Genomic DNA, 17,936 nt, shown 5'->3' with positions numbered 1-17,936 from the left:
TGAACACGTTGTGACCTTCATCATAACCCCACTGCCCACTTGCACTGCCATTCCCTGTGCTCCTGCACTGACACAAGCATGAGTCAATTCTAAGGAGGATTCCTCCAGGAATACAATAAAATTCAGATGCTTCAAAAGGCAATACAGAGCCTCGTGTTTTGCCTCGATTTAGCATCTGTTGATTTTATTAATCTTTTGGATTTTTAAAAGTACCTGTTCTGTTTTTATTGAGAAATTTAATGTTTTATATTTTTGCAAACCAGGTTTTCTTAGAATCAAGTGGTATATAAATTTTGCTAAATAAGATAAATACCGGTAAATTTGCTATCCCCAAGTGCAAGTTTTCTATCTCGGTGAGATATTTTTTCCCTTTGCTTTGTCTCTGCTTTTCTTGAAAGGAATCAAAATTGGATATTCAGGGTGTTTGAGATGAACGTTTTAAGTAAAACCATTGATTTTGTTAACTAATACTTTATTACAACATGAAATCACAGTCCTCTGTTTTCTTCTAGCTATAACGACCATTATGAATGGAATAAGGTGACATCTTGCATTCATAATATATTAAGTGGACAGCGGTGGATAGAACACTACGGGGAGATCATAATCAAGAATCTGAATGACCACAGCTGTCTCTGCAAACTTACTTTTGTAAAGGTAATATTAAAATTACATTGGATGTTCTCAAGAGCCTGTGCCATTTCATTTAAAAAGTCAGTAAGTTTACTAGCAGAATTTCCTGGGCAATGAGGATGTTGAATAATATCCTGAGGTTGTAAGCTGACATAGTCATTTCTTGGCATATCTATAGGAGCAACCTAATTCACAATTTTTTCCTGATCTTTTGAAGTGATTTTGGTTTTGCTCATTTTATCTCCAGACAAAATACTGGAATCACAATGTACATGAGATTGAAGGAAATGTTTTGGACAAAAATGGGAAAGTAGTGCATCGCATTTTTGGGAAATGGCATGAGAATATATACTGCGGAACACCATCTTCACCAAAGTGCATCTGGAGAGCAAGTTAGTGACCAATCAACCATTTTATTTTTATACACATATAAAGCATTTGCACTCCCTACCTATGCTCATCTATTGACTGCCACCTGCCACAATCTTAAGTTTCAGTACATTTTACTATAGTTCTTTACCATGCTATATACTATGGATGGAGTCTTGTAATGGATAAATCCATAATAATTCACTATAAATGACTGTCTAGATAGGCCACATTTAAGACAATGGCCATATGCAGATAATGCTCAACCATGGCAAATAGTTCAACTGCATCCATGGTTAAGGGTTATCTTTAAACCAAAGCAGAGCAGTTGAAAACAAAACGGGAGTGGAAAACAAAAATAAAAATGGGTAAAAAAAGTGGCATAGAATAAAACCACAGAGACACATCCATTGTTGTTAATTTTAAAAACTTGTAGGAAGTCCTCTTGATGTCTAAATTACCATAACCAATTTTGCCTGACAAACATCCCTATGGAGGGAGTTCAGAGACTGGGGAGTTGCCACAGATATGATGTATGTAACACTGGTCAACAACAAATTTGTTGTCTGCGTTTTTTCAGTTGATTTAGGACGAATCTGATGCACTGAATCCAAAAATCACATTGGTTTTGCTCAATCAGGTCAAGTTTTTGAGCTATGGCCACATGTCATTTTTTTTACATTTTTGTTCACATGTACGCTTGTGTGGAGCATTTTAGTAGAAGTTGGTGGGGGTAAAATGCCATGTCGAATAATTGTTTTGATTGGAAATGATTATTTTAATGACAAGAAGTATTGAGGTCCGATAGTTCTTGGTGATTATGTCGAAAAGGGATCAGTTTGAAGTCATAAAACCTCCATTTTTTCATGGAAGAGAAGGACTTGGTGTACTGTGCAGATATTGCGCAGCTTCTGCTCAAGCTTGGAGTGCCACAGTACGAACCCAAAGATTGGAGACTGTTCATTGACAGCAGCAAGCGATCACTGAAATGTGTTCTGCTACACAACGGCAACCAGTTTGCCTCTATACCCCTGGCTCACTCGAGTACACTGAAGGAGAACTATGAAGCGGTGAAGTATGTGCTGGAGAAAATTGGTTATGATCAGCATAAGTGGTTTATTTGTGTTGACCTGAAGATGGTGAACTTTTTGTTGGGACAACAGTCTGGCTTCACCAAGTACCCATGTTTTCTGTGCATGTGGGATAGTAGGGACCGTGCTCAGCATTACACGAAGAAGGACTGGCCTGTGTGGGAGGAATTGGTGCCTTGCAAAAAAAGGAACGTCATCAACGACCCTCTGGTGGACAGAGACAGAATACTCTTCCCACCGCTGCACATCAAGCTCAGCTTAATCAAGCAGTTCACCAAGGCTCTGGACAAGGATGGTGACTGCTTCACTTACTTGTGCCAGGCTTTTCCAGGATTGACCATGGAGAAGTTGAAAGTTGGCATCTTTGACGGTCCTCAGATCCATCAGTTCATCAGAGATCCAGAGTTCGGAAACTCAATGAACGAAGTGGAACTGGAAGCGTAGAAGGCATTTGTTCTGGTAGTGAATAACTTTCTTGGCAACAATAAGGCCAGAAACTACGCAGAACTTGTCAACAACATGTTGACTGCTTTCAGAAACTGGGCTGCAACATGAGTGTCAAGATGCACTACCTATTTTTACATATGGACCGGTTTCCTGAGAACCTGGGTTCAATGAGTGGCGAGCAGGGGGAGAGATTCCATCAGGACATGAAAGAGATGGAGACCAGGTATCAGGGTCGCTGGGACGCAGTCATGATGGCTGACTACTGTTGGACTCTGAAGAGAGACCTCCCTGCCGCTGAGCATTCCAGGAGTTCCAAGAAACAGAAGTTCAAGCCCTGAAGTTTGAAAAATGGTGAAGCAACATGCAATTTACGTGTACTTACCTTTATCAGTGCCCACCATTCAGTTTACAGTAAACCTGACCTGATGGAGAGAAACGGATGCCATTTCCTGATTCAGCAGTGCAAAAATACCCTAAATCAATTGTAGAAATCTAGACAACATTCAAAAAGTAAAAAATTGTTGCCCAGTGTTATCATTGCTCTTAAGTCATGAAATTATGAATAGATTTGGGCTGGAGAAAATAATCAAATCCATTTTTATTTGCAGATCCAATGCCAAAAGATTATGAACAGTGGTATGGTTTCACACAGTTTGCATTAGAATTAAATGAATTGGACCCGCTCACTAGGCCTCTGTTACCATCTACTGATACCCGATTTAGACCAGACCAAAGGTATTTATTTATTTTTTGTATAAAAAAATTAAGTTTCCTATAGCTGAATACATACTGAGGCAGCACTTATTATCTTGTACCCTTCAGAGGCAGGATGTGCATGTGTTGTGCCCATCATCAAGGAAAATCTGTTCTTACTGGTCAGTTTTTTGGGAAAGACAAAAAGGGAGTAGAGATGTCAGGGTCCCTTCCCTCCCATTTTTTGTTGAGTTCTGGAATCAGTTCACTGGTTGTTTTTCCCAATCTGTAGCCTGGGGAAATGATCTGGTTGTTGGTTAAAAGCTCTAGCTACTTCACGGTTTGCAGATAGTAAGCTAAGGGAGCCACAAAATAAAATGCCAACAATGCTTTGTTCTTTTATCGTTGCTTATGGCAGGCTCCTAGAGGAAGGGAATATTGAAGGAGCAGAAATGCAAAAACAAAGGATTGAGCAGCTACAGAGAGAGCGGCGGAAAGTTCTAGAAGAAAACAATATGGAGCATCAGCCTAGATTTTTCAGGTACTTTTTTAACATAGCAGATTTCTTTGCTGAAATGTCTGCTAATATGCTAGCAGAGTGGCACAGAAAGTGATTCACAAGATTCCGCTTCATAGTTCATTTCTCAGAATACTTACCTAATTGCTAAAGCCATAATTTTATTTATGTCTTGTGGCTAAAACAATGGGCTAGGAAAACCAAAGAAATTGTTTTCTTGCAGTGGGGTGGCTGGAAGCTAACTCGGAAACATGTTGGGAGAAGTGAGGAACCAAGGAATAAGTGGGGAATCCTGTGGCTCTCTAGATGTTGTTGGACCCTTGGCCAACAGTCGTTCATGACCCTTGGCCATGTTGGCTGCAGCTGATTGGAGATGGAGTTGAATAACAGCTCAAGGTTCAGGACACAGCTCCCAATATCCTACTCATGGATTTTTCCTCCAGAAACGTTGGTTCCTCATCACTGCCACACAGGATAGCATTTTTGAGTTGCCTAGCTAGTTTGGGAGTTGGCATACAGTTGTACCTTGGATCCCGAATGCCTTGCAAGTTGAACATTTTGGCTCCCAAACACTGCAAGCCCGGAAGTGAGTGTTCCGGTTTGCAAACGTTCTTTGGAACCTGAATGTCGGGTGCAGCTTCCGCAGCTTTCGATTGGCTGCAGGAGCTTCCTGCAGCCAATCGGAAGAAGCACCTTGGTTTCCGAACGTTTTGGAAGTCGAACGGACTTCCAGAACAGATTTCTGGAATGGATTCGGATGTACCACTGTACTGTGATGGTGGTTTCAGTTCTAGCTATCAGAAGGTGATCATAGGGGATTACTGTTCCACCTCATGAGGTTTATTCTGTGGTGTGCCACAAGATTCAGTCTTATCCCCTGTGCTTTTCAGTATCTACATGAAACCTCTGGGGAAAGGGATTTGGGACAAAGTATCATCAGCAAAGGGACGCGGGTGACATTGTGGTTTAAACCACAGAGCCTAGGACTCGCCGATCAGAAGGTCGGCTGTTCGAATCCCTGCGACGGGGTGAGCTCCCGTTGCTCAGTCCCTGCTCCTGCCAACCTAGGAGTTCAAAAGCAACTCAAAGTGCAAGTAGATAAATAGGTACTGCTTCGGCGGGAAGGTAAACGGCGTTTCCGTGCGCTGCTCTGGTTTGCCAGAAGCGGCTTAGTCATGCTAGCCACATGACCCGGAAGCTGTACACCGGCTCCCTTGGCCAGTAAAACGAGATGAGCGCCGCAACCCCAGAGTCAGTCACAACTGAACCTAATGGTCAGGGGTCCCTTTACCTTATCATCAGCATATACAAACCTATACCTAATTTCAGTATTCCAGGTGAAGCATTGTATGTCTTAAATGTATTTGAGATATGGTGTGGGATCCAGTGAGATTAATAAACTGAAGCAGATGTGGCAAAGGTGTGCAGTGTGAAAGATCCCATTGATCTGGAAGTGGATGGTGCTCTTGCTCTGGATAGGGTTACACTTGCAGCCGGTTCCTATGCTTCTGAAATCTCCGGTGGCAGCTGTGCCCAGGAGTTCAGTTTTGCCAACATAGCTTGAGCTTGATCTGCCAACTGCTACCACTTTTAGAGAAGCATAATTATTCATCCTTAGCCACTGCTGAGTGTGTGAAATGTCAGACTCAGACCAGGGAAATACCAGTTAAAATCCTCACTCAACTTGAAGCTGGTTAGATGTGGTTCTGAGGATTAAATGGGGTGTGGGAGGAATATGAATGCCACACTGAGTGGCATAAAACATGCATGTTTCACAGGAGAATAAAAAAAAGCTCTGTTGATTGTTTGACAGGAAATCTGAAGATGACTCCTGGGTCAGCAATGGAACTTATCTAGAACTTAGAAAAAACCCTGGCTTTTCCAAAGTGGATAATGCTGTCTTATGGTGAAAAAACAAAAACAAACGAAAAGGACATTATAGCTGCTGTTTCTCTGATTATAAGAATGGAAATGCTGCGTATCACCATAACCTTCTAGACTCCTGCTTGATTTAGATTTTTGACAAGCACATTTGCGTTATTCTGTTTGTCTTTTGCTATTTTGATAGTAACCATGATTTATTTGAATGTACAAAAAACTCTAATTTTCTTGACATATATATTTAATAAATGATGGTTGAATGTTATCTCTGAAAGGGGGGGTGGTGAGGAGAGAAGCTTTAACACTATTTTTTCCAAAGGATAATGCAAGTTCAGATTTAATGCCTTATTGAGTTCTGTGATAAACAGTATTGGCCAGGAACCTTCAGCCGCACTACAGTAACTGAATGGAGGCATCTGATCCCACCCCACAAGATGTCAGGAAGCTAACCAAAGCCGGAGTGAGTGTGTTTCTGTCTCTTGCCTGAGATTCCATCTCAGTTACTGATCTTTTTGGAATCTTTTTTTGTGGTTTGGATTTGCTTTGTTTTTGAGGAGATGGGCAGAGCAATGCAGAATACCACCAATCGGGTTGGATGAGATGGAGGTGTTCCTTCACCCAGTTCTGCCTAGCTGTGCTGGGCACTGCTACCATGGAGCGGCTAGCTGCACCCACCTCAACTGTGGATGAGTGGAAGGCACTCCTGTGGAATCCCTGCTGGCAGTAGCTGCTATATATATCCCCAAAATGGGAGCAGAGCTACATAAGCTAAGGATCGCTTGGATCCTCAGCCAGTCCAGCCACCAGTTACTTGTGGAAACGGGCCCAAATCTGGGCCTCTCTGCTGTACCAGCCTGGAGCTGGTATAATAAGGAAGCAAAATGGTTGTTGTCCCTACCCTAGCTGCCATTGGGCTCTGGGATGTAGCGGTCAGTCTTCACTGCTCTGTTTAGCCCTTCCGTTGCAGCCTGCTGGCGGTCTGGATCGCTCCTGTTCTTTTTACTCCATTAGGTAACCTATTCCAAGAAAATAGTACTAAGCGGTAGTAGCATTGATGGTTCTACTGCCTTACAAGCAAGCAAAAGGACACAGACACCTAGGAACTTCTCTTATGCCTTGTTGACCTTTACGGAAGCTGGACTTCAGCAGGGCTCGCACAGTGGAAGTTCCAAGTTGAACGTGTCCCAGATTTGTACAGTTGGCATATATGAATCGTGCTGTGTAGACTGAACGTTTGAGGCACAGTCCAACCAAAGTTAGCGATGGCTTAATTCATATTAAAATCCAATAGAAAAGCTGTTAGTTGTGAGCAGCTACCTTTTCCTAGAAAGTACCATTTGGTTAAATGCAATTTAGTGGTACTCCTAAACAGAGCTTGTGGGTAAAAAAAAATGAGCAAATGGAAAAGAAACACGGTTTTCTTTGGGGCTGGCGATATCTTTACAGAGCATGGACTCTTTATTTCACGATTCTGGTTTGTTTTTAATAAAAAGATCCTGCTAGACAATTTTTTTAAAAGCCCTCCTTTTTAACTATTTGCAAAGTAGCTAATTGTGGTTAAGAGACAGGTGTTTTCTGAAATAAGATTTCGGTATTTTCTACCTCTTCTGAGCAGCACATTTATTATCTTGTATTATTAAAAAAAACCAACCATCTGCCTTAGATACAATGTATGGAATATATGATCTTCCCTTACCTGTTTAGTGTTTTAAGGTAAATATTTGTCTTGCACTAAAATGGTTATGTTTTTCCTATATCCTCTCTATGTATTCTAATATCTTCATGAGCATATTTAGCATGTTGAAGAAGGAATCCAAAGTAGACAAAACAGCGCTTTGGAATGTAGGTGGCAGTCTTGTTTGTTTTTCTTTTGTTAAATCACAGTTTTAATATAATATCACGCTAAACAGGAAACATGTGTGCAGAAAATTAGAGTCTGAAACACATACTTCTATAAGCTTTCAGGTCCCTTGCCTACAAACTGATGGGAGAGTGGTCCTGGGTTACAGTGTTGAATGGTACTTTCTGTAAATTAGTAAAGCATTCTTTCTTCATCTTAGTATGTAGTACATGTCTTGCATCCAAGTGCTGTGAACAGAAGTAAAATACATTAATTTGAATATGCGTATGGAGCTTTTCCCTGCGTGAGCTGCCCCAAATCACTTATGGCAAAGGGAGCAGCTCCATACAAGCATTTTGTCTCACCTGGTTTAGAGCTGTTCCTTCTAATAAGCGAACGGGTTCAGGCAGGTTTTTTCCTGCATACTGTATAGCGCACAACTAGATCACATCTAATTTAGCTAGACACAAGATGCATGAGGATGAGTGTTCGCAACGGCACAAGCACACCACAATACAAAACTAAAGCTAACATAGTTAACCAGTTTGTTCTGCAGATACACATTGATGGAGTGGCGAAATAGAAAATGTTAATGACCTTCTGAACTCTCCCATTTATATATGCCTAAGCAGTTTCAAGGGAAACTAAATTTTAGCAAAACTTCATAAACTTTCCAACTAAAGTGGGGGTGGCGAGAACCCCTCAGACATCAGTTAATAACTTTTCCATTCATTTATTTATAAGATCTTCCATTACAATAATATCATGTCTATCACTCAGCACAACAATTGCTTGCTGCCTCATTAAACACTCAGGTCTAACTAGGCACTATGTTTGCCCCATATTTGTGCCCTTAAATTCAATGGTGTTGTTGTTTTTTATACAAATTGGTAGTGTGGGGTGCAGGCTCTGAACTAGGACCTTAGCATGGAGGGTTCAAGGCTTTCCGCCATTGCCCCCTGCTTCAGTCCTGGTTAGGATCTGGGCGGTCCACCAGCGATGTGCATAAGAAAAAAATGTTCTCATTCATTTCAGTGGAAGCTCTTTTTTTATAGGCAAGTTGCTGGTGTGGGCAGTTCAGATTAGGATTATGGAGAGCGAGGTAGATAAGGTTACCAGGTTTTTTTCAATGAATCCGGGGACACTTTTCAACTCCCTACTAACTAGATTGATTTTGTCAGGGGACTGATTTATAAATCCGGGGACTTTCCCCGGGAAACGGGGACATCTGGTAACCGGTAATGCCCCCCCTCCTATACTAGAGTCCCAATGTGAATTTGGGACCCTATATCAATATGGAGATAACATACCTAGTTTTTCATTCATATAAAGCAATGACAGTTATTCTAACTTTTCTTCCCTACGCCCTTGCATCCATATAGCAATTTACTTGCAGTGTCTCACTATTAGACAGTATCACGCATTATATATTTTTTGCACTAATTGAGATTTCTTGTAACTTGTAATTTTCTTTGGGACAATTCCTTCTTAAAAAATGTAATTATTTTCCAGACAAAGTTTGTTCCATTTTTGGACAGGTTCACTCTTTCATTTACAATCCATTTATTTGTATATCATCTCAGGCATAAATCATATTCTGTGCTTACAGTCAGTTAAGATTTGGGTATGTAATTTGGCCTTGCACTTTCAGAAATGTTACTGCTTTGGATGCTTAGCTGCTGCTGTCCTTGGAAACGCTTGTTTCCTTTTGTCTTTTATTGCTTTGTACAGTTGAAATGCAGTTTTAAAAAACCCAAAACATTTAATGCAGCTTTTAAAGAAACAGATACAATCATTGTTCATGAGCCAAGAGCTTACCGTAATGCATGCATTAGTCAGTTAATGCTGGGATAGAACTCTAGGCTCCAATTCAAAAAGGAACATTGCTCTGTGCATTGCTCCAATTTTTGTTTGCTAGATTTTGTTTTGGTTTTTAAAAAGACACCCTTTTGCACACCCTGTGGGTCACCATGTTCATTTTGCTGTTTTCTCGATTTCACATACATAGAACGGGTAACTGGATGCATGATGAAACAGTCATATGGCCAGTTCATCACACACATTGCATCACTTATGACAGATATCTTAGCATAATTTCATCTGACCTTTATCACATTAACACAGGACCATGATTTCACCTTTTACACACATATCATCCAGTCTTCTGCAAAACCCATAGCTTTTCTTTTTCAAGGGAGGGCCAAGCCCATGAATGCATCAATTGAAATTAAGGGTTTAATCATGTATTTTTGTGATCTTTTAAATATTTCCCCCCTGATCACCTCTTATTCTCTTGAGTATATGCATATGGTAAGAGGAATTATCAGCCCACCTCACTAGAGCAAAACGTGGCAGGGAAATATGCCAACGATCACCATCACCATAGTAATCCTGGATATTAGGCAGCCTGGTTTCCCAATATTTGAGGGAGGATGCTCAAGTATGGTGCAAGGGCATGCACACATCGCTTGGTGCTGTCTTAGCCCTTTGGATCCAGTTATGTAATTGGACTGGTCCCACTCCACTGAAATTTTGCAAGTTCATATTATTACCTGCAATTACCACCTAAACAATTAAGGTAAAGGTAAAGGTACCCCTGCCCGTACGGGCCAGTCTTGACAGACTCTGGGGTTGTGCGCCCATCTCACTTAAGAGGCCAGGGGCCAGCGCTGTCCGGAGACACTTCCGGGTCACGTGGCCAGTGTGACATCGCTGCTCTGGCCAGAGCCAGAACCAGAGCCAGAGCCGCACACGGAAACGCCGTTGGTAAGCGGTCCCTATTTATCTACTTGCACCCGGAGGTGCTTTCGAACTGCTAGGTTGGCAGGCGCTGGGACCGAGCAGCGGGAGCGCACCCCGCCGCAGGGATTCGAACCGCCGACCTTTCGATCGGCAAGCCCTAGGCGCTGAGGCTTTAACCCACAGCGCCACCTGCGTCCCTTAAACCTAAACAATTAGATTACTGTAATTCACTCTAAAGGTGTAATTAGGTTTAACCTGCATGATTTACGTGCCACGAAAGAGGAAAGGAAATTGCTTCAGCAGCTGCTGGGACCTGGCTGCATATCCATACCAACTCATTCTATACATATCTGATATTATTTGATGGCACTTACAAGTGGAAGGTTTCTGTCAGGTACCTGACAACTGCACTCTGGCACTGGCAGGACTGTCTGTTCCCTTGCTGGTTTCAGCTGCTCTACACTGATTTGCAGCATTGGCGCAGGAGGAACAGCAGATCCAGAAAAGTATTAGCAGCACTCTCTTCTGCTGTGGTCAGACCACACCTGGAATACTGTGTCCGATTCTGGGCACTGCAGTTTAAGAAGCAATGAAGCACCAAACCAGTGGTGGAAGCTTCAGGCTATTCTGTTAGGGTGATATATTTTTCTTATTAGGTTCTTTTCTGTTTTTGATACCACAAACTACCATCTGGAAGCACCCTTAGTATCTTATCAATTAAATATACATCCAGATACTACTACTACTACTACACATATAGCTAAAAACATATTAAAGTTACAGGTAGGTAGCCGTGTTGGTCTGCCGTAGTCAAAACAAAACAAAACATTCCTTCCAGTGGCCCCTTAGAGACCAACTAAGTTTGTTATTGGTATGAGCTTTCGTGTGCATGCACAGAAAAAGTGTGCATGCACACGAAAGCTCATACCAATAACAAACTTAGTAGGTCTCTAAGGGGCTACTGGAATGATTTTTGTTTTGTTTTGTTTCAGCATATTAAAGGTTATGGTTAAAAAGCAATTAAACTGTGTTGAAACTGTATCCATTAAAATGCAGACAGTGGGAGGAGGGGACACAGTACATCACACTATCAAGAGCCCTTTCCTTATATGCAGTCAATTCCCAAAAGAACGAGGAATAAAAGAGTCTTCACCTGCCAGTGAAAGGACATCAAGGAGGGAGCCAATCTAGCCTATCCAGGAAGGGTATTCCAAAGCCTGGGAAATAACATACGTACAAGTATATGAGGTTGGATCCAAAAGAACTTTCTCTGCAAAATGTTTGCTGGGGCAGGACAAGTTGAAGCAACTATCCAGGGCCAGAATTACTGGTAGCTTGCTCCGGGCAGAACCACCACTTACACATTGCATCACTAAAGGAACAAGTTTAAAGATGATACAGATTTGGTTATGCAAATTTAGAAATAAGTACTATAATTTAATTAGAAAGTCAATACATCTTATAGTAGAGAAGACTGTGACCAGGTGAGCTATCTTGCTGTCCAGGTATTAATCGTTGATGAGCAACTTCAAGGTCTTCTCTACTCTCCCTTCCTGTGGTTCCTAAATCTATAAACCAGACTTGAATCTGACAGTCCTTCAAATAGAGGATTCCCTTTTGAGAAATAAGGCACCCTAGCGCCAGGATAAGACCATATCATTGGTAACCTTGTCTGGGGTGTGCTAACTGACCATGGCTACAATCAGGTGGGGTACAATCATGTATCCATCTATCCCCACTCTTATTTTTGAATTAAATTGTTCCACCCTTGTCATTATTTTGTCATGTTCATTCTATGCTTGGTTCAAATGTACCAAGCACAGAATCTCCTCAGTTTGGGGCTGGTGCAGATTTGATATATTGGATGAGTAAAAGTTAGCTGCTTTTTCTACTGGTCTACATTTTTTTCTGTTCTCTATTACCCTATAATACATAAATATACAGAACAGTGGAAGTTGTTTTTGTTTGGGAAAAATATATAAGAGAATTTCTTGTATTCTCTAAACCGTCTGAAGTAGTTGGAAGAAGAAAAATAACTGTTTTAGGGTGCTGTGAAGAAGGTGGATTGGATGGTCTCTCTCCATACTGAAGGACTTTGGGAAATAAAGAAGGAAAATAAGCTAGCTTTCTGTTGTCAATAAAACATAATCAGTGTTACTGCATATCTTTTTTTACTTAAAGCAACTATTTTTTCACCTAAATCTAAGGACAATAAAGCTATCGCTCTTCTCTACTTTTCTCCCTATTTAGCTGCCACATTAATATATTTCCAAATTGTTTTGAATTTTTTCACATAATCTTCTTAGACTCCTTGCAAAAAACAAACAAAAAACCCCAACAATAAACCTGGCCTCCTCCAGTAGAAACTAGGTGAAATTGTTATCATTTCAGAATCAGGCTGATCCTTTAACATTTTGGTTTTCAAGTTACTGTTCAGAGGTTATCTACTTCACATGAACGCTTGATTGCTACAAATATTTCATTGTTCAAATGATAATCTCATTTGGATTGGGAAGGTACATACTTAAACCTGCTGATGGACTGTATCATTATACAATGGTTGTTTTCACTGTTGCAATATTCTTGTCTTCCAGTTTTCTTTGTTTTTCTTTTTATACCATGAACTTGCTATAAAAGTTCTGGCTCATCTTACTGTGTATCATATTATGTATTTGATCCCCTGTAACTAGTTTAGTTAGATGTTAATAAATTTTACATCTCAAATACCATCACACATCCTGGTGTTTTGTGTTGCGGTTTTAAAAATTCCATTGCAGTCTGCCTTCCAAGTAGACAGTTGGAAGCCTGATGCGTCATATTTATACTCGCCCCAGGATATCACCATTGTACATTTTGCCAGGCAAAAATCCTCAACGGTTTGCTGTAACATCTGCGCGCTCTCCAGATTAATGAGGCGAATGAAAGAACATGCCATAGAAATCCCATGCCACAGCACAGATCAGAAAAAAATACAGATTTCATGGAGTGTAAGAATGCACACAGGCTTAATTAAGTTGGAAAGAAACCCCAAATATGATGCACACTAGAACTTGCTCAGTCTGCAGGCCCTTCAAATGAGACACTTCTGTTCGTTTTATTCCTTAGATAAGCAACTCTGGGGAAATAGACGGCTATTAATGGAGCTTCTGGTCTGCTCAGTTTTCCCAGTCTCCATAGTCCAGAACAAATAGATCAACCTAAGACAGTGGTGGCGAACCTATGGCAATTGTGCCAGAGTGGGCACTCGGAGCCATCGGTGGGCATGCGCACCATCGCCCGAACAGACAAAGTGACTAGCTGCCCACGCCAGTGCTGGCAGGAAACGCTCCCTAGAGTGTGTTCCGGCCACAGGGTCATTGGTGAATGCAGCCCCCCACTTCTGTGAGCCGGAAAAGCTTCGCCCGCAGTGGCATTGGGAGGAGTTGCACACCCGCCACCAGCTGGCGGTCTGCTGTTGGTGAGTGGGCAGGTACATGCTGGCTGTGTTTACGTGATGGATTTTGGCGTTTCGAAGAGTGGTTATTGATTTTCTGTATTCTTCCCCTAAAAAAGCTGCAGAATGCTGTGCAATTCCCTCCCCCCTAAAAAGCTCAACAATTTTGGGCAATCTTCCTCCCAAAAAGCTCAACAACTCTGGGTCATCTCCCCCCATTCTCTAAAATTTGAGTCCCCAAATTCTTAGTCTTGGACACGGGGGCGTAAATTGCCATGTTGGCACTTTGTGATAAATAAGTGGGTTTTGGGTTGCAGTTTGGGCACTCGGTCTCTAAAAGGTTCGCTGCCACTGACCTAAGATGGCACCTAGTAGGCTCCTTGACAGATGGAAACCATTACAAACGGGCCAGGCCGCCACACCTAATTTTCACGCTGCATGCAAAAATGTGCTTCTCTCATCTCTGTCCATCTTCTGTGCTTCCTGTGGTGATCTGGAATTCTATTTGTGCCTGAAGGGTTGACCATATTGAGCCAAATATCACATGGCACAGCTCCTGCTGGACAAAGTATTGTGGTACCAGCACCAAGAAAATTGCCTCAGTGGTTTAAAAAAATGTCTTCAGGATTACATTTATCTACATCCTCCATTGCCCCACCTTCCTCCATTGCCAATAGTTTACTGTGCAATAACTTTACCCTATGTCAGTCTCCCAAACTGCCAAAGTGGGCAATTTGAAGCATGCATGGATGGTCATTGATGTCTCCTCATGTGACTTGCAGCTCAGAGGTGTTTACTGCATCCTGAAACTTCTTTGTGTTATTGGTTTTATCTGTATGATGTAAAAATGACATGAAATGGAAATGAGTTAAAAAAACAACCATTAAGGTGCTACCAGAAACACCTTCCTCTTTTGTGTGTGTGTTTGTTTGTTTTATGAGAACCTCTGGGTTTAAAGCAACAAAAGATAGTGAACTTATTGCTAGTGGAAAGAGTACAGGCTTACTATTTTGCTTTCTCTGCTGTCAGCTTGGCAGCAGCTTTGACATTCTACCATATCCCAAAATAAAGTCGCGAGATCATGCTACTTTATTTCTCCCTATTCATTTCAAAACTGTGGGGTAATTAAATATCTGCCATTTATTTAGCCCTTTGACAGTGTTGGGTTGCCATATTTCAGAAAGTAAAAACCAGTACACCCCAAAGGTTGTTGAGCTTCTTTTAGGGCTCAGATTTGTAGAAAAGTAAATTGTTGAGCTTTTTTTTCCAGGCCAAAGAGCCACCTTTTGGAAGTCCCCCCTTGAATGTCATTTCTGCCTTTGAAGTCCCAATAATATCCTGGAGAATCCAGACATGTGGCAGCTCTAACAGATGAAACATGGAAAAGGGTCTCCTCTGCTGATCTTGGTGCACAAGCAGATTGATATGGGAAGAAGCATTCCTTAAGAGTTTGAGACCCAAGTCTTTTAGAATATTCCAGAGGCAGGCATAACCTATGAAGGGGCTGCAAATGCCAGATACTTTGCAGATTGCTTCCAGGTTGGCTTTGGCTTATGCCTGGCCTGCAGTGCTATTAAAATATTATAATTTTTGAATTCCCACATGTAGCCACTAGATGTCACCAGAAATCACATAAAGTGTATTGCTTTTGTAGAAGAAGAAATGACCTTAAAATTATGCAGTTTTTGGTGGGGCAAGAGTCAAGTATATGGTAGATCATTGGAGTGTGTTCTATATTGAGAGTTAAAATTGAGCACCATGGCAGCCTTAAAGTAATTCAATCCTAAATCAGTCTTCATTCACCTGAGTTACAAGCTCATTTGGGAATCATTACTAACGTTACAGAAACTCTGGCAGCAAGCCTTAGATCAGCAGCTCCCAAGTTAGGGGTCAAGGTACACAAGTGAGTTGAGAGATCTGAAGGGTGCATTCAAATTTGAAACAACAATCTATGCCCTTTGGAAGAAGTGAGGAGACCTAGTCCAAGTAATCAGATTTCATTGGGGAGAAATTATTGGCTCCCACTTTCAGTGAAGACACATTTCCTTCAATGCAACATACTTGAGGTAGCATGTGGTCTGTAAAACTCCCTAGGAGAGCTTGCTGTTGTCCTATTCTCCTGCCTTCAGAAGATAGGTCAAGCAGCTGCTGTTTGGCTTGGGTGATCCATAACATAAACTGGATTTCTATATCTGCTGCTGATAGGCAAGGAGACCTCAGGAATGAGTGATCCCTGCTCTCCTCATCATCTCCAGGGCAAGAATATAAGTGCCCTAGGATTCCTTATGCATCCCATGCTGCAGCTGACTGGAGTCAGGGAATCCCAGAAGCAACACCATTGCTCAGAAAGAAGAATCCCATGACTGCCTGGAAAAGGGGAAGCAAAAATATAGGAAAGCAATGTGAACAAAGCTATCTTACAGTTGCAGGTGGGATGGCTGATCGCGGTTCTAGGGGCTGGTTGAGAAATGATGGACTGGTTTCAGACAAACTCAATTCCTGTTTAATTTAAGAGGGTTTGTTAAATCATTACTTATTTGTCCCATTTATTTCAATGGCATTCAAGTTTAATGGAACAAGCTATACATGACTTGGTAAGTCCCATTGATTTCAATGGAAGCAAAGCACAACTAACACGGGCTGGTTGCAACCAATATAAGCAAGGATAAAGTGAGAAATCAGTGAAAGCCAAATTGACAAATGGGTTTTCAAGAGTGCAGCTCACTGGGGGCCTTTAGCTAGGTTGAAAAATAGCCCTGGATTATTTTGGGTTGATTTTTAATTGGGGTTGGGAGCTGGGAAAGGAAGCTTGTTTGACATTCACCATCATCTAAAGCAAATATTTATACCGAAGTCAAGTTACATGGTAACATAACATGCATGAAACAATGGTTTATCGGATGGTTTTTTAAAAAATCTTTTTTATGACTAAGCCCTAAGGCAGCAAGTGTTGGAAAAATACAGATCCAGATGGTTCTTAATAAAACATGAATGAGGCCAGATGGCTTCTAACAAAGTACTGCTGAGGCAAATCTTTTAAGATATATCAGGGACTATTGTTCAAATTTTATCTGAAATTCACAAAAGTGAACAATCAAGAAATGAGAGATCCACTTGTTTGATCCACATAACATGCAGGTGGTAACCACTTAGATTATAAAGGTGCAACTATATTATCTCTGTATTTGTGTGCCCTGTGGTGGATATTGCTCACAGGCACAATACTCATCCTGCAAAATAATTCCCTCATGAATGTGAGTTGTATAAAAATACAAATCTGTTCCAGTGTTGTTCCCTCTCACTTAAATAGTTCTTGTACAGAAAAAATGCTCCTGCGTAACTGTGTTAAGTTTAAGCCGTGTACATCATTTCTGAAATTCTTTGGGGAGGGGTCCCTCTATTTATACTACATGCCCCCATCTTTCTGCAAGGATTCATACTTTTTGTATACATGAGCAAAAAAGGCCCATCTGTTGCAATAGTTGGTAGATATTACCGTACTTTGGTAAATTGGCCTCTTGGACTATGACACCTGGTGGCTGAATTAAATAACTGACACAAAGTTCTGAATTTTGTTCGTGAGTAGATCTTGCAGCCAAGCAACCTCTCTACCAAATCTCCCATGACTGTATTATCATAGTCCACTGAAGTCCATTGAAGTTATTTCTTTAGCTAAACCTTCCTGGAATGCTGAAACAACAGAACCCATTGGGCTGTATGTATCCAGTGCTTTTTTTCTGGGGGGACGCATACCCCTAAAAATTTTGTGAATCTTTGAACTTTTTTCCATTTACTGTATTTATTTTCCCCGATGTGAACTATAAAATGGTAATTTTCTGGAGTCGAAATGAGAGTACCCCTAAACATTTTTTTTAAGGGGGAAAAATAGCACTGGTTGTACTGTATCTCTGAGGTGCAAGTAAGAGACATTCCTTGGGGGTGATTCCTTTACAAAGAAATGAATATCAAGAGGGTTTTGTTGTTTTTTTCCTTCCAAACATTCGGGAAAAAGAAGAAAATAATTCCAAGGGCGCTTGTGATTCAGGCATTTGAGATCTATCTCGCAGTCCCTTCAAATCCACCAGTCAAAATCCCCAACTATATTCAGTGGCAGCTAAGGCAGCACTGATTTCAACAGGACTTCCCCACGGACTGACCTAGGAAACCCCGCTGCCCAGGTGCGTGGCTGCGCGTGCGCAGTTGGTATGGCAATGCGTGAGCTCCAGGGCGACCGTTGGAACAAGACGTCCCTCCCCCGCCCGGCTACTAACGGGCTTTTAACGCTCGCCT

General features: G+C 41.4%; 1 protein-coding gene and 2 long non-coding RNA genes across 8 annotated transcripts in view; 1 reads left to right on the top strand and 2 right to left on the bottom strand.

The window, feature by feature from the left end:
• The window catches only part of OSBPL3 (oxysterol binding protein like 3), a 95,842-nt gene extending 88,152 nt beyond the window's left edge, over positions 1-7,690 (top strand). For all 6 annotated transcript variants that reach the window (XM_079947989.1, XM_079947991.1, XM_079947992.1 and 3 more), the window contains 5 exons: positions 513-657; positions 881-1,025; positions 3,149-3,275; positions 3,652-3,774; positions 5,564-7,690. In XM_079947989.1, the coding sequence (XP_079804115.1) occupies positions 513-657; positions 881-1,025; positions 3,149-3,275; positions 3,652-3,774; positions 5,564-5,660 (637 nt within the window). In that variant the 3' untranslated portion in view covers positions 5,661-7,690. The remainder of the gene's footprint in view (positions 1-512; positions 658-880; positions 1,026-3,148; positions 3,276-3,651; positions 3,775-5,563) is intronic.
• On the bottom strand, positions 7,466-10,980 carry LOC307199920. The gene is made up of 2 exons (XR_013832257.1): positions 10,418-10,980; positions 7,466-10,036 (listed from the first exon to the last, which is right to left on the bottom strand). It is a non-coding gene; the product is annotated as an uncharacterized lncRNA (long non-coding RNA).
• A 183-nt stretch (positions 10,981-11,163) lies between these two features.
• LOC307199921 lies at positions 11,164-17,884 on the bottom strand. Its single transcript, XR_013832258.1, has 3 exons — positions 17,804-17,884; positions 16,055-16,145; positions 11,164-11,569 (listed from the first exon to the last, which is right to left on the bottom strand). It is a non-coding gene; the product is annotated as an uncharacterized lncRNA (long non-coding RNA).
• Between the last annotated feature and the right edge of the window lie 52 nt (positions 17,885-17,936).

Source organism: Podarcis cretensis, assembly GCF_951804945.1.
Source record: "Podarcis cretensis genome assembly, chromosome: 12".
NCBI lineage: Eukaryota > Metazoa > Chordata > Lepidosauria > Squamata > Lacertidae > Podarcis > Podarcis cretensis.
The sequence above is the reverse complement of the archived record's forward strand: the minus strand, read 5'-3'. Positions and strand labels throughout refer to the sequence as shown.